Source organism: Platalea leucorodia, assembly GCF_965183815.1.
Source record: "Platalea leucorodia genome assembly, chromosome: Z".
NCBI classification, from domain to species: Eukaryota; Metazoa; Chordata; class Aves; order Pelecaniformes; family Threskiornithidae; genus Platalea; species Platalea leucorodia.
The window spans coordinates 48,004,005-48,020,613 of record NC_138858.1 but is presented as its reverse complement, the minus strand read 5'-3'; the positions used below and the strand labels follow the sequence as shown (position 1 = coordinate 48,020,613).

General features: G+C 35.9%; 1 protein-coding gene across 1 annotated transcript in view; it reads left to right on the top strand.

Moving 5' to 3' along the window:
- The window catches only part of CNTNAP4 (contactin associated protein family member 4), a gene marked incomplete at both ends in the record, with an annotated part of 249,960 nt that overhangs the window by 165,985 nt on the left and 67,366 nt on the right, over positions 1-16,609 (top strand). Inside the window, 5 exons of the mRNA XM_082337582.1 lie at positions 2,619-2,822; positions 2,995-3,179; positions 5,185-5,328; positions 7,836-8,097; positions 15,954-16,103. Of these exons, the coding sequence (XP_082193708.1) occupies positions 2,619-2,822; positions 2,995-3,179; positions 5,185-5,328; positions 7,836-8,097; positions 15,954-16,103 (945 nt within the window). The remainder of the gene's footprint in view (positions 1-2,618; positions 2,823-2,994; positions 3,180-5,184; positions 5,329-7,835; positions 8,098-15,953; positions 16,104-16,609) is intronic.

Below are 16,609 nucleotides of genomic sequence, written 5' to 3'. Positions count from 1 at the left end.
CATGGGAGATGATCCTGAAGACAAGAGGGATCCAGGAAGTTGATTTTCAAGGATCATTTCCTCCAAGCTCAAGAAAGGTCTATCCCGACAAGCAGGAAATCAAGCAAAAGTATCAGGAAGTCTGCATGGATGAGCAAGGAGCTCTTAACTGAGCTCAGGAATAAAAAGAAACTGCACAAGAGGTGAAAGCAAGGTCAGATGACCCAGGAAGAACACAGAAACATTTTCTGAGCATGCAGGGATGTGATTAGGAAAGCCAGACCAACTGGATCTGAAACTGATAAAGGTAATGGAAGACAGGGCTTCTACAGGTATATCAGGAGCAAAAGGAAGACTGGGAAGAATATGGGCTAGCTACTGAGTGGGGCAGGGGGCCTGGGGGCAAAAGACAGATAAGGCCACGGTACTCAATGCCCTCTTCAGTTTGATCTTTGCTGGTAAGACTTGCCTTCAGGAATCTCAGGTCTCTGAGACCCATAGGAAAGACTGGAGAGGGAGACCCTCAGTGGAGGAGGGTCAGGCTATGCAACATTTGAACAAGTTGGACATATGTAAGTCCGTGGACCTATTGAGATGTACCTGAGAGTGCTGAGGGGACTGGTCATGGTCATTCTGAGGCCACATTTGTTTATCTTTGAAAGATAGTGGCAATTGGGAGAGATTCCTAAAGATTAGAAGAGAGTAAATGTCACTCCTATCTTCAACAAATGCAAGAAGGAATACCTGGGGAACTACAAACTGGTCAGACTCATTTCAGTCCCTGGGAAGGCGAAGGGCGAAACAATCCTAGAAACCATTTCCAAACATGAGAAGGATGAGGAGATTATTGGAAAGAGCATGGATTTATGAAATCATGTCTGAGCAAGCCAGTGACCTTCTACAGTGATATAACTGGCTTGGTGAGTGAAAGGGAGTGTTTGATGTTGATTATCTTTAATTTAGCAAGAGTTTTGATGCTGTCTTCCATAACATCCTCATAGACAACTGATAAGTACTGGCTATTTAGGTGGACAATGAAGTGGACTGAAAACAGACTGAACTGCCTGGCTGAAGGAGTTGTGATCAGTTGCACAAAGTCAAGCTCAGTCTATTCACTTGTGGTATACGCCATGGGTTGATACTGGCTTCAATGCTGTTTAACATCTTCATTAATGACCTGGATGATGAGGTAGAGTGTACATTCAGAAAATTTGCAGCCAATAAAAATGTGGAGGACTGATTGACACACCAGAGGGTTTTGATGCCATTTGGAGGGATCCAGACAGGCTGGAGAAATGGGCTGACAGGAATCTCATGCTGTTCAACAAAGGGAAGTGCAAGGTCTTGCACCTGTGGAAGAATAATCTCAGCAAGGGTTTACGAGCACACACTGGGAGCTGACTGTGGCTTTGAAGAAAAAGACATGAGGGGTCTGGTAGACACCAGGTTGACCATGAGCTGGCAACATGCCCTTGCAACACAGAAGGCTGACAACATCCTGGGCTGTTTTAGGAAGAGTGTTGCCAAGATGTCATGGAAGGTTAGTCTTCCCCTCTACTCAACCGTGGTAATAAGACATGTCTGGATTGTTGAGTCCAGTTCTGGGATCCCTATTACAAGAAAGACATGGACATACAGGAGTGAATCCAGCAAAAGGCCACAAATATGATTAAGGGTCTGGAGCGCCTGCCATATGAGTAGAAGTTGAGAGACCTGGGCCTGGCGAGTAGAGGGCCTGGGGGGAATCTTACCCATGTGTATTATTAGCTCATGGGAAGGTGTAAAGAAGACGGAGCCAGGATCTTTTCAGTGGCGTCCAACGACAGGACAAGAATCAATGGGCGTGAACTGTAATACAGGGGTTTTGTGCTGTGAGGATGGTTGAACACTAGCATGGCTTGTCCGTAGAGGTGTAGTCTCTATCCCTGGAAATACTCAAAACCTGACTGAACATGGCCTTATGAAACCTGCTGGAGCTGAACATACTTTGAGTGGGGAAGTGGGGAATTTGGACAGGATGATCTCCAGAGGTACATGGCAACCTCAACCATTCTGTGATTCCGTACTTCTGAACTAGGCCCTACTTACAGCTGATGGATTTTCATTTTAGCATATTTTTATTGCTTTCCTAGAATAGTATGCCATGATATTATTTTGAACTACTGTACAGATATCGATTTTAATAGTGGCTTAAATCTACAGCCTGCATGAAGGCCCTGAAAATCAGTTAAATGTAATGGACATGATTTTTCTCTTCTTTATTTTGTTAATTGGAATTAATTGCAGGTAAATTAATAGAGATTTTCACGTTAAGAATACAGTAAGAACAGAAATGGTCAAAGTACTTCATGGCTCCAAAGCAAGGTAGACCTTTCAGCAGGAAGATTACTACTAGATTGGAACAGAAGCCAGATCTCTTCTGCTCAGCTTGCTTTATTGTCTAGTGATAACATCATCATTAAAACAGGACAGTCTTAACATTTGGGGAAGAACAGGAATAGCAGAAATAAGCTACACTTTACTGGGCACAGGTGAATCTAGGGATGTCAGCCGTGGGACTTCATGTCATATTGAAGTAACATGCAACTGTTTCTTTTAGATGTAGCGTTATATATTATCTTTCATTTCTTTACTTCTAGGATCCGAGGTGGTTGGCTTTGATGGGAAAAGTTGTCTAATTTACACATTTAATCAAAAACTCATGAGTGCACTGAAAGATGTGATTTCTCTGAAGTTTAAGACAATGCAAAGTGATGGAATTCTGCTCCACAGAGAAGGACAAAATGGAGACCACATCACCCTGGAATTAATTAAAGGGAAGCTGTCCCTACTCATTAATTTAGGTAATGGCTACAGTCTCATAAAGTCTAATATAGTTATTAGGTATTATTTGACTAAAACTTCTTTGAATTTGTTGAGTGGATTTTAAAGTATAGAGTATGATAAACTATCAGTATGTATTTGAATAATTATATTTTTATATGGAATTAATAGTTTTTATTTTCTTCTTTCAAGGTGGTACTAAAACTCATCCTTCTGATGCCCAAATGAATATTACGCTGGGCAGCCTTTTGGATGATCAACACTGGCATTCTGTTCTCATTGAGCACTTTAACAATCAAGTAAACTTTACAGTGGATAAACACACTCATCATTTTCATGCAAAAGGAGAATTCAATTATTTGGACCTTGATTATGAGGTGTGAAAATTACCTTTCCTTTATTACACTTATTAACTTTGTTATGTAAATGCAGTGAAACAAGAAAAGGAGACAGAACTTAGGGAAGTTTGTAGTGCTTAAGACTTTAGGGATTTTCTGTCTCCTAAAGAAATAAATCAAAGAAAGAGAGATGTTCTTAGATTACTAATGCTCCACTAGACTTGCAAGTCAAAATTTTCAAAACACCATCTTTTTTTTATCTCAGAATTCATGATTTTAATATCTTTGTTTCAATAGTGCTGCAAATGTGGTAAACAGTATGTAAACATAAGGAATGAGTCCCAACTCAAAGTTATTATTTTATGACTTGATGAAAATTTCAATAAATCATCATAAAACCATTTTAGAAATGTTTAGATTAATACTTTTAAATTCCTGTTAAATCTGGAAAATGTACTGTGAAGAAATCTTGCTTACACAAATGGTAGATTCATGAAAAGGAGTAGATGTAATTTGCTGTGACAGTTTCCCACCTATGGTTAAAAATACCACTATTTTACAGCTGTAATGTGATGACTGGCTGCTTTATGTTTGCCCCTGTCCTGTTTGTTGGATGAGACAATGAGTGATAGAGCAGAGTGTCTGGAACCCACAGATCTAAATTACTTTATTCTACTCATTTGCGTTTTTAAGCAGTAAGTTTTCATGCTGTTCCATGTCTGCATTATCCAATTTCAAAAATATCATTCACAAGATTAAAGTCATGATTTTGCTTAAAATTTCTGAATCTAAGCCACAATGCCAGGGCTTGCAGGATCATACCAATTAAACAAAAAAAAAAAACCAAACAAACAAAAAAAAAAAAAAAAAGAACGAGAGAAAAAAAGGGAACAACAAATGTTAGTTGTAACTGATTGGCAAACAGTTTTATTTTACTCAAACCACCGGTATTGCAAATTAATTTTTCATCTCTTCCACACACTGTAGTTTCAAGTATGTGTTACCAATACAAGGTAGAAAGGAAAATAGAAGCTCAAAAAAAGCCTAAAAACTTCCAAAAAAAGTATGAATTACTGTATTTAGAATTGCATTTCTGACTAAAAAAATTTCTCAATTTAATAACTCAATGAAATATACTTAATTTTTTTAATAAAATTATTTTAAATATTAAGTGAAATTTCAAAATTAGAAGATAAATAGTTTAAACTGACCTTTTCTACAATGTCAGCCAGAATAACTTTGAAATGAGTGAGTTCATAAGTTCACTTAAACTGGCATCCTGTTTCTGATGGTGCCCAAGACTGGAAACATGGACCAAAGTATGACTCAGGTAACCCTTGTGGCAATGTTTTTCTAAAGTAAGCTGCTTTCTAACAGTTTCTGACTCAGGGACTTATTAAGACAGAGTGATATTCTTGAATATAATAGCTCTCAACAGATTTTTATTTTTATTAAATCTTCCAATCTCATTCTGAACCCAAGTAAACCTACAGCATCACATCAAGGAACTGCACAACCCGAGCATTTTGAGAAGGAAAAAGTATTTCCTTTCATTTGTTTTGAGTCTACCCTAGTATAATTTAATCTGATGCACTCTTGTTCTCTATTATGGTAGTTATGATTTGCACACAGTGGAGCAGTCAGGATCAAATTTGCTAAAGAAGTTCTTAGTGAATTCTCTTCTCCCTTTTCACACTGTTCAGCATGGTCTGCCTGTCCTGGGCCTTGTCCTTCTTCTCCTTGGCTTTGCAGCTGTAACGGACCCTGAAAACTGATAAGACTCTATGCTAAGCAACTGTTAAGAGGTATCCTGAAAAGAAAAAAGAAAAAAACATTTCAGAATATTTTAACACATACATACGACTTGATATAGCCTAATTTTTGTTGGCGTGTTCTTTTAATACGTAGATGTGATACAAGGAAATAGCCAAGAAGTAGCAGATTCATTATTGGCCAGTCTTTGACTTCTCTTCTTACGGTATTGGCAACTTCTTTCCTTAGAAAATTACTTAATAGTATCATTGATTTCTCTTCTTTTTCTAAGCTCAGCTTTGGAGGGATCCCAGTGCCTGGAAAATCAGGGACATTGTCACGCAGGAACTTTCATGGGTGTTTTGAAAATATTTATTATAATGGAGTGAACATTATTGACCTGTCCAGGAGGCATAAATCTCAGATCTACTTTGTGGTAAGAGATTCATAGTTAAGAAAGAATAAATAAGTAAAATAGAGGAAAAAAAAAAAAAAAGACCACAGCCACTTTCATAAGCAACCTGTTAACACACAGTTCTAGTAAAATCTATGTTGTTTAATGAAAGAAAAATCAAGGAATCACCTAATTGGGTTATTTTACACTTGCTGCTGTACAGACTCATCCAGTAAACAATGCAGGATGCATTTTATTCTTCAGCTCTTTAGCTGATATTTGGATGTGTGTGATATTTGACTGTTGTGTGGTATCTCACTGTCGTGCATGTACAAAAGCCAATGAGTGAAATAAGATGAATTTGAAGTCATTGAAGTTCTGGCTTTGACTTCTGTACCTGAATGGTAAGAACACCAGCAGTACATTTTAAAAGCCTTCTATTACTGAGGACACTGATCCACTCTGTTTTCTCCAGAGCATTGCAATTTTGATAAGTTCTGTTTGTCAATTTATACTGCTCTTTGTCTGAAGAGCTGTAGTTTAGGTTGGTGGGTTTAATGCATTTATTGTGTCATGACCAACAGTTGTATTAGAGAAATGGTTCCAATAAGGAACCAACTTTCTTCTGTGTTACAGAAAGTTTTCTATAAATTTTGCTAAATCCTTTGATTTTTTTCCAATAGTACAAGAGCCATCTCTGTTTGCAGTATTTATTTATTTAGCAGCAGGAAACGTAGAGGTAAGATGGAAACAATCAGTTCAAAATAATTAACAAAATATTAAATGCTTTCAAGCTCCAAATATTTGATTTGGATTTCAGTTCAGAATAAGAACAATCAAATTTAGTTCTCTGTCCCAGAAAAAATGGATGACAGGCATCTCTTCTCATGTGAAGCTCCTCTGAAATATTCCACAATTAACTAAACTGACACCTCCATATAATATCCTGTCCATGATACATCATGATGGATGTTGGGGAGAGGGCAGTTACATGAGGCTCTCTGTGGACTAATGAAAGGGGAACTATGAAATTATTGTCATAGGAAATTTCATCATCTTCATCTCAAATGATTGAAACTGTTGTGCTACTTTCAAAACTATTTAGGAGATGATTTATAATATAAATGTGCCAGAAAGTATCTGTGTTACCATAGAATCGTTGTCAAATAGCCACTTTGCTGGTCTGATACAGTATCAGGCAGCTGTCCAGATAACGTGGAAGGGGAATCTGCAGATGGTAAGCTTTTAGCTTTTAACAAGGTTTATTAATCTAATCACTGCCTTTTCACTATGGGTCAGTTCAGTTGACTATTCATTTCTCTACAGCTGAGTTCATAAGACAGAGGTTTTATTTATTTATATATTTTCCTTGAAGAAAATGAAAGCAGATACACTTTAGTTTCTTGCCATGCCAGGGCTTAGTGAGAATCATTCTTAAATTGATTTTTTAGCTCTTTACTATCAGGTCAAAGTTTTATGTATGTTCAAAAGTTTAAAAGCTCTTTGTGTTGAACAGAAGTTAAATGTACTTTAAATTCTAAAGACATTAATATTTTAGTAATCATCTTTACAGAACAAATTAGTTATAGTTCAAATGGTGTCAGCAAGTCATTAGATCAAAGTGCATATTGTATCACTATCAAAAGTCATAAAGTATTAACTAACGCTGACACCAGATGCAAAAAATGCATTATTCCCATTCCAGTCTTCTTATCTATATCACTCAGTACAACCACAGATTCAGGTTAAACTCAGATTTTGTCAACAAACTTATCCTTAAGTTTATTTAGGTACCTAAGAACCAGTGATTTCTGAAGCAGTCAAGCACAAAATAAAAGCTAGGTGCCTAAATACAACTCATGATCTGGTCCATATGTGCCTGCTTGAAAATACATTTCCTTCTGATTTATGAAGTATGTCTTTCACATTTGTAAGTAGCAAGAGTTTATATGTGGAATTTTCTCTATTTGTGAAAACAAATATTGGGGTCAGTGCACATCTCTAGTTGCAGTGATTTGAAAGACTGCTCCTTGGTCTGGCAAAATGGTTTTTTTCTCAGATTTAGCACTTCCTTAAGCAGTCAGTAGCCAAGCTCAACATTTTTCTCTGCATACAAGCATTTAGACCCATGTAAATATTTGTACCAAACTTTGCATTCAGTGGCATTTTATCTGACATTCAGAAATTTGTCAAGTCCTTAGTGCTTCCTGCGGCTGAGCCAAAATAGAAACAAAACAGGTCTGCCCAACTCCTACAGTACCATTAAATCACCCACGCAATTTAGGATCTTACCTCGTTCACTCAAAAGTCCTTGCCGCTCTTTTCTCAGGCAGATACGTCTGTACTGGTCAAACAACTAGGTAAACATTTCTCAAACTGATGATGTTCTTACATATTCATACTTGATTTTTAGACTAACATAATTCAAGTATTAGAAATATTAGGTTCTGTGCACAATATTTTGAAAGTCTGTAGTATCCATACAAAAGTTCTCATGACTGGTTTTCCCCGAATGTTCCTAATGCCGTATTTGTTTAATTTCTTTCTAGGGCAACATGTCCTTCTCATGTTTAGAGCCACAGGTGGTTCCTGTTACATTTCTGAGCTCCAATAGTTACTTGGCACTGCCAGGCACATCAGGGCAAGATGAAGTACTCATCAGTTTCCAGTTTCGCACCTGGAACAAGGAGGGACTTCTATTATCTAGTAAACTACACCAGGCTTCAGGTGGTTTCCTCTTATATTTGAGTGATGGGAAAGTTAAAATCAGTCTTCATAAACCAGGAAAAGCACTGAGTGACATCACTGCAGGTAACAGAAATGAAGAAAAAAAATCTAAGGTTCCTATGCATAAAAAAATAACTTAATGTAAAGATAGTTAAATTAGTACCTACATTCTTGACTTAGTTTGATGACTAGTATTTGTGTAACTATGCTTTACTTGTGTGAAATGTAATCCCAAATTTTCTCACAAACATGTATCTATGCTTTTTTCCCCTTGATTGAGTAGAAATTTCAATAATATAGGCTGCAAAATTGAGTCCTTAGCTTTACATATGTACAGTATGTAAAGCTCATGTGTATAATCTGGGAAATTTGAGACCTCTAGAGCAACTTTTTCACTTGTGAAGTATAAACAAGATAATTTATTACTCTGTCAAGCTAAGCCATTAGAATGTTTTCCACCATTTGCAGTGCCTTCACAGGGCATCAAAACTCATTTTTCTATAAAATTATACATTATTATAAATACTATGTTTGTTATTTTTTAGAGGTCTCATTAAGTTTGGACAGTGGATGCCCAATACCAGGTTGTGTTCCAGAAAGCTGGGGCAAGTTTGAGTCTACATTTAAAAAAAAAAAAAAAAAAAAAATATATAGTAAGGACAAAAAGTAATGGAGAAGTTGAGGAGATTGAATAATTGAGAGCTAAAGGGTCACTTTTGTAGTTAAACACTGAATTGAGACTAGGTCATCCACTTTTGGTAGTGTGCACTTCTAGGCAGCCCTCAGGATGGAGCTGAGATTTCCAGAAAACGTACCCTCTAGTCTTCTTCTGAACCATTTCCCTGTTGGTAAACAAATGTATAAGGACAAAAGGATGAGGCAAATATAGTAAGATACAGCCATGTTAGAGAGTATCTAGCTGGGATTCTGAGAAGCAGCTCCCAGCTTTCACTTTTACTCAGTTTGGGAGCAAGAAGACTCCCTCTTTCACAAAGACGCTCCTCAGTTTTCCTGAGTGCTGTTAGCACTTGATGTCAGAACAGCAAGACTGCTGGCCCAGCCAGGAATCTCGTTCTTTCATGAAATGTGAGAGCAGGACAGAGCTGATAACATCTTCAATTTCCATGACTTTTTGAAAATGGTGAGAAACAGTAACATCACCATGTGATAATATCTATACCTTCACCTAGCACCACGTCATCAGTAGTATCTATGCTCTGACACTCCATGCATCACAGCTGCCTTAGAGTTTCTCATCCTTTATGTAAACAAATTGAATTTTGCCCCTTTCTTGTAGAAGGATAAAATGATCATTCCAGAATGAGTTCTCAGACAGGAAAAACAGGACTAGAGACGTTGAGAAGATAAATGGGATTCCAAAGAACATATGAAGATGAGGAAATGAGGCTGGGACTGGAGTGGCTTCTGTATGGACAAAGAAGATGACAAGAGACCACTAGCTGGAGGAATATGTCATAGAAGCAATGAGTAATTTGGCTGCAGAAAACACAATGATGATATCCAAAACATCAGTTGATCCTAGATTTATTTTGAACTGTACACAATCATATATTTCATGTTTCATATTCATAAAGCAGGAATATTATCAGTGAAAAAGAAGACAAGTTAGTTCCAGTAATGCAATGTGTAAACTGAATTAACAGGTGAATAACAAGTTGGAAAACTGCATTTTGCATTGGTACTTAGAAAACAAGTTAAGGATTTGAATGTGTGAAGAATTTAATCTTGTATAGAGTATATTCATTGGAGTGATAGGAAACAAACCAAGGGTATCTTTCAGGGGAGTTTTCAAGCCAGAATATAGAGAGTTTAATGATGCTGTTTAGTGCTAGTTTGTTCTAAGCAATAACAAATACAGTAGGTGAACTAAGCAGTTACTGAAATAAAAATAAATGATAAAATAATTATCATAAAAGTAAAAATCTCTTTTGGACCCTACAGAATTAAAAAAGTTACATAAAAGAGGGAGAAAATTTCACAAAAATATTATAATTGGTACAAACACAAAATAAGAATCACTTATCTAAAATATTGACAGATCATGTGCTTGGCAGTGTAAGGCAGACAAAGAGAGCAAAGCAGAGCCAAGTAGAGCAAAGAAACAGCCACAGGATTTGAAGATGAGGCCTCCTTAATCTTCATTTTGTGCCACTGTTTCTTTTAGATCGATTCCTTACTTCGATTCCTGATACAAAATGAAAATTCCTTTGAGGGGAAAAAAAAAAAAAAGAAAAAGAAAAAAGAAAAAGTTAAACAAAACTCTGAAGCTTATTATGTTTCCACGGTTGTATAAGGATTAAAAATAAAATTTTGAACAGTTGATTATTTTAATTCAGGAAAAGATTCTAAGCCAGTAATGACCATGCATAATGTTGAAATTTATGTAAATACTTTGATCCTGTTTCTGCAGGCGATAATAGGATCATCCCTGGTATTTATTATAACCTAAAATAACTGATACACAAAGAGTACCATTTTAATGACAAGAGGTTTCCCTAGGCTCACTATTTGAAAATGTCAATTCCTTAGTAAGAATGTCAGTGGCATGTAGTTAACAGTGATGAATTTGGCTTTTTAGGAGCTATTTCAATTGCAGTTCAATTAGGTGATGTATGCTAAAGAAACTATTACCATGCAGTGTCATTTTAACAGACCAGCTGAAGATGGTGGCACTTTTAACAGCTGTAGACTTGCATATAGAGCAATTTATTCACTTTCAAAGTTGCAACACAATACATAACGTATTAGCTGAAACACTCCAAAATAAATCTTGACACTCTATGCTGAAATAGAATTTAATGTTCTCATACTATGTTAAGCTTACTCTTCATAAAGTCTAACAGGAGGAATTGTGTTTGTCCTTGTGAAGACAGAAACTACTGCAAAAACATCTTATTCTCTTCTGAGAGAAAAGTTATCTAACAAAACCATATGGGGAACTTTTTCTTGAGTTTTTGAAGTGTTTATTTTTACACTCACTGAAGCAATTCAAGTCTGCATTTGGAGACTGAGTAATTAAATTATGGATGGCTGGACAGGTTTGTGCCCGTACAGGCAAGGACTTATGACCTGATTTACACACACACACATGATATTTGATAATTAAATCAGAGCATATTTCTTCATGCACAGTTCTTAAATTCCTTGTCATGAGTTTTTTAAAGATTTCTTCAACCATATAAAAATGAGGAGAATGGCATGTTAATTCATGAGTGATTAAGTTGTAATAAGCTATATCCTTTTACAGAATTGTTGCTTAATATCTTTTCTTTGTAGCATCTTTTGCAAGCTGGTCATCAAACATTCACAAAGAAAATTTGTGTTGAATGATGAAGCCAAATTAAATTACAACATATAAATGTTTGAGATCTTATTACTCAGTTTCTTCATATGACCCTGTCTTTCTCTGCAGCTTTTAATTTCTATGCAGCTTTTAATTTCTATGCAGCTTTTAATTAAATGATGTTAACAATCATTACATTTAGTGGTTATACTTCAGACTAATCTATAAATTACTTTCTCTAGTTTTTTTTTTGTTTCTCTCTGATCTCCTAATATGCTACAAACATTATCTTTTTATGTATATGTTCTTAAGGTTGGATGTCATTGTTCTGCAAGACCTCCTACAGACCATTTTTTTAGTACTTAGATGTTAAAATGATAGCAGTACTACTAATGAGCATAAATGGATATCTTGTTTAATAGCTACCTTATTATGCACTAAAAGTTTAATTGCTATTTTTTCCTCACTTTTTTCTCATAAAGCATTTTTAAAACTCCTAGTAGAGCACCAGAAAATACCATTTTCAGATGGAATGGAAATGTTAGCAGTCCGTTGGCCTCCACCATTTATATGTCGTACCACTCTGTGGCTTCGCACAAGAAAATGTGAATTTAATCAAGGTTATCAATTCGAGGGCTATAATGAGCTGTTTTCTCAGGAGTATCTTGTGCTCCCACAATGGCATTCCTCAGTCCCCAGACTTAATGAAAGGGACTTTTGGGACATCTTGACTTTAGCTAAATGAGCATCATTTAGTATCTCTAATCATGCCACCCTGTACGAGGAGGAGATAAAACATCCACCCCAAAATCATTTAGTAAGTCAGTATGATGAACTACAATAAACAAATCAAAAAATGCAAAATTCAGATAATCAGTTTTCCAGTAACCAAAACATTTTTTCTAATTCAGTCATTCTTTCAATTTCCTTCTTTTTGTTAGGACATTCTCTTACCTACATTGACAGTGAAATATTGCAATATTTGGAATATGGTTTTCTCACCAGAACAATAAGTTATTGAAGCAGGATTAAGATTTAAAACCAATTATCCTTGCAACAATTGAAATGAAATTACAGAATTTATTGTTAGATTTAATATCTTCAGTAATGACATAGATAGTGGAATTGAGTACATCCTCAGCAAGTTTGCTGATGTCATCAAGCTGAGTGGTGCAGTTGATTCACTAGAGGGAAGGGATATCATCCAGAGGGACCTTGAGAGGCTTGAGGGCTGGGCTGACATAAATCTCATGAAGTTCAACAAGGCTAAGTGCAGGGTCCTGCACCTGGGCTAGGGCAATCTCCAATATCTGTACAGACTGGGAGATGAATGGATTGAGAGCAGTCCCCCAGAGAAGGACTTGGGGATGCTAGTAAATGAAAAAATCACGTATGAGACAGCAATGTGTTTGCAGCACAGAAAGCTAATTGTATCCTGGGCTGCATAACAAGAAGCATGGCAAGCATGGCCAGCAGGCTGAGAGAGGTGATTCTCCCCCTCTACTCCACTCTCATGAGACCCCACCTAGAGTACTGCATCCAGTTGTGGGGTTCCCAACACAAGGAAAACATGAACCTGTTAAAGTGGGTCCAGAGGAGAGCCATAAAAATGGTGAGAGGGCTGGAACACCTCTCCTATGAAGAAAGGCTGAGGGATTTGGGGTTCAGCCTGGAGAAGAGAAGGCTTTGTGGAGATGTTATTGTGGCCTTTGAATACTTAAAAGGGAGCTTATAACAAAGATGGAGAGAGGTTTTTTCCCAGGACCTGTAGTGACACGATGAGAGATAACGGTTTTAAACTGAAAGAGGTTAGATTTTGATGTCCCACCCCTGGAAGTGTTCGAAGTCAGGTTGTACAGGGCTTTGAGCAACCTGATCTAGTAAAAGAAATCCCTGCACATGGCAGGGAGATTAGACTAGATGATCTTTAAAGGTCCCTTCCAGCCAAACTATTCTATGATTCTATGATTCTATGATTCTATGATTACTAAAGGAAAAGACAGCATATTGCAGAGATGTGATTGAGGAAAACATCATTCACTCGAAGTACCTCTGCAAATAAAGAAACTCTTTGCTTAATCTTAAAGACAACGTGAAAAAAGCTGGAGTTTTGGTACCTGGAATGGAGGCTAGAAAGAGGGAAATAACTAAGTAGGGAAATAATTCCGTTTTTAAAAATTATTTTCTGAAACGGCTAATCTTAAAAGCACAGTGTGACAAGTGGTGTTATAGACTATATATATTTTACAATTTAGTTTCTTATTGAAGGTTAATTCTACACTAATTTATAGAAGAAAACTAATTATATTACTGGAAATTGGGAAAAAAACCTTTCTCAGACTTAATTTTCTGTGCTTTAAAAAATACATTATTCATATTCTTTGTTTTAGCATACCTATTATCTCTGATGAAAGAGTATAGTTCACTGAGGTTCACAGTGGTATAAAAGACCTAAGGGTGCTTTATCTGTTTGTGATTCTTTGTTGATTTTTGTTTGAAGTTAGTAAAACCTTTTGATATATTTGATGAGTTCTTGCTGTAAGACAGTACTAAAAAAATAGGAGAGAGCAATAATAGTACTCATTAAGTCTAGAAACTTCACTATACAGTGTGACTCATCTATGCCCCTGATATTGCAAAGCAGCAATAATATTTTTTGAATGCTTTATTTACTCTGTTTTTAAAATGTCTGTTACACATCATATGACCTAGCTAAAATATAACTAGAGCTAAAATGGTTAGGCTTTAAGACATTTTCTTGATCCTCAGCTCAAGCGTATGCCAGCCCTAGCATAAAATACACCAGCCTGAAGGCTGCTGTAAGTTATATTAACTGCCACCAGTACAAAAGGACTTCTTCAGCAGCTGGACATCTTGAAAATACAGGGAAACTCTAGTCACTCTCTCCACATTGCCTATAGGGCTATATAAATACTTGTTACCAAAAGATTACCCCTCTACAGATGACCTTTTGGTAGCCAGGTGTAATAGCATTAATACTATTTTATATTGTGTGGAATAAGGTTTCCAATTCTTATTTTGGTAGAAAGTCTGTCATTATAAATATAATCAATATAGAGTTTTACAGAAGTAGAAAATACACCTATTTACCCAGAAAATTAATGATAGCTTTAATGGTGACTATTTAGTCTGACTGTAAGTGTACTGCTCCTGTTAGCAAACTCAAATGCCACTTCTCATAGAAGATTGCAACCAAGATAGGTAATGGCCAGAATGGTATCAGAAAACCCATGACTGCGGCCCTGTGCTTTCTGACATTGTGTTAGAAAGGTGAATTGTTCCTGAAAGTGCAACACAAAGATAAGATCTTTTAGCCATAGCTTTTATACAATTCCACTGAGGCTGGGAATATAACAAAAGGTCTAAGGTTTCCTGTTATGTAGTCCCTAATAAATAAACTGCTGAAGCAAGGAAATAAATAACACAAAAGATGTATAAGACTAATATTATATTAAATATATTAGAGATTTTTTCTAGATGATAATTTATCTGAAATTATAATGTGATTCTAAGAGTTATCTCTTGATTGTATGCTGATCTTGTGTTTAAACTGTGGTAGTTAACAATATATGGATCCTAGTTCTGATGTAATTTAGCTATTTGAACCTTCTCATCTTTCTATTTTTATTTCTTTTCCTGCTGTTTGAACTAATCAGTTAACTGATGGACTGTTTCTCTAGAATATACAACACTTTCTAGAGAGGATTATATAAATACATGAAATGTCAAGAGGAAAATCACAGATCACAAATGATAGGCACTCTGCAGTCAAGAAAAGACTTCACATAATTCAAATGTTGTATTCTTTGTTCTTTACCAAAAGAAGTATCTCTGCTCTGAAGATCACTCAAGAACATCATTGACTTAAAGCACCTCTTAAAGATACTAATGTGCTTATATACTGACCTATATAAAATTTATTTAAGTATATATATATATGTAAATACTTTTCAGAATCAGGGCTTTAGATTGTTGCTTTGTGGCACCTTACACTTACACAGCCAGAGGTAATGTAAATTGGTGTTAGAAGCTAAACTCAGAGCATTTTCCCATATATTTCCAATAAAAGAGAAATCTGAAAGAAAAATAATCTTGTGACATTGATATGACAGTTGCTGAAGATTTTAACATCTACAGGATTTTGCTGTTCTGCTGGGTTGTAATATAATGGCTACCTTTGATTTTAAAAGATGAAGAAATTCTTTGTAATAGTGCAGTAAAAATGTGTATTATGTATAAAATACTGTAGCAGCCATCACAATGGCAGTGCCATTCTTAATTATAACCTCCTTAGATCGGGAGGATATTTTTCATAGTCACTATATTAAATGGACGTATTACTTATAATTAGGAGTATTACAACAGTAAGACTCATTCACTGAAGTATTTTTATTTTTTCTTTACCAGATGCAAAACAAGGGAATGGACAAAGGTTCTGTCTTCACAAAAGACGTTTGTGTTCTTTATCCTTTTTTTTTCTTTTCATTATCACTTGGAGTTTTATTTGGGCTATGATTACTCTACCTATCTCTCATCCTTTCAAATCTATAACATTCAGGTAGTATAACAAGTAATGGATGTTTACACTTCATTCTGCCTTTTATTTTCCTTCCAGGTGCTGGATTAAATAATGGCCAGTGGCATTCTGTATCCTTCTCTGCCAAAAGGAATCGTGTCAGTGTAATAGTGGACAATGATGTGACCTCATCTGCTCATGCCTCCACACCTCTGCAAATTTATTCAGGAGATTATTTCTACTTTGGAGGTGAAATATGTTGTTTATTTATGCTGGAAATATCCCACAGTTAAACATAAACTTTTCCTGATGTATCTAATGAAATGCTGAGAATTATTTGGCTTGCCTGAAGTCGTCTTTGGCTAGCTTGGATATCTCTTAAAGGATCTGTTTTTCAGGCCCTGTTATGATGTTTTTGAGTTTACGTTTCCTTAAAATTTTATATTGTTGGATAGAATAAATTGCCACCCTAAATCCTTGGTCATTTTTTAGGACATCATTTTCTGGTATCATGCTCTGATAACTGAATATAGTCTAGCTGACAATCAGACAGGCACACAAAGGTGTCTCTTATTACACACTTATCGTGTTGCTAAATCAATTTTTTGTGAGAATCTTCCACTGGGATGACTTCAAGTTTTCACCTTAAGTGAATGTTTACTTACTTGTGCAAATATTCTTTTGCATAATGCACATTCTAAATTTTTTTTAGTTTTTTTACCACAATGACATAACTTTCCTATGTTTAGAAAATA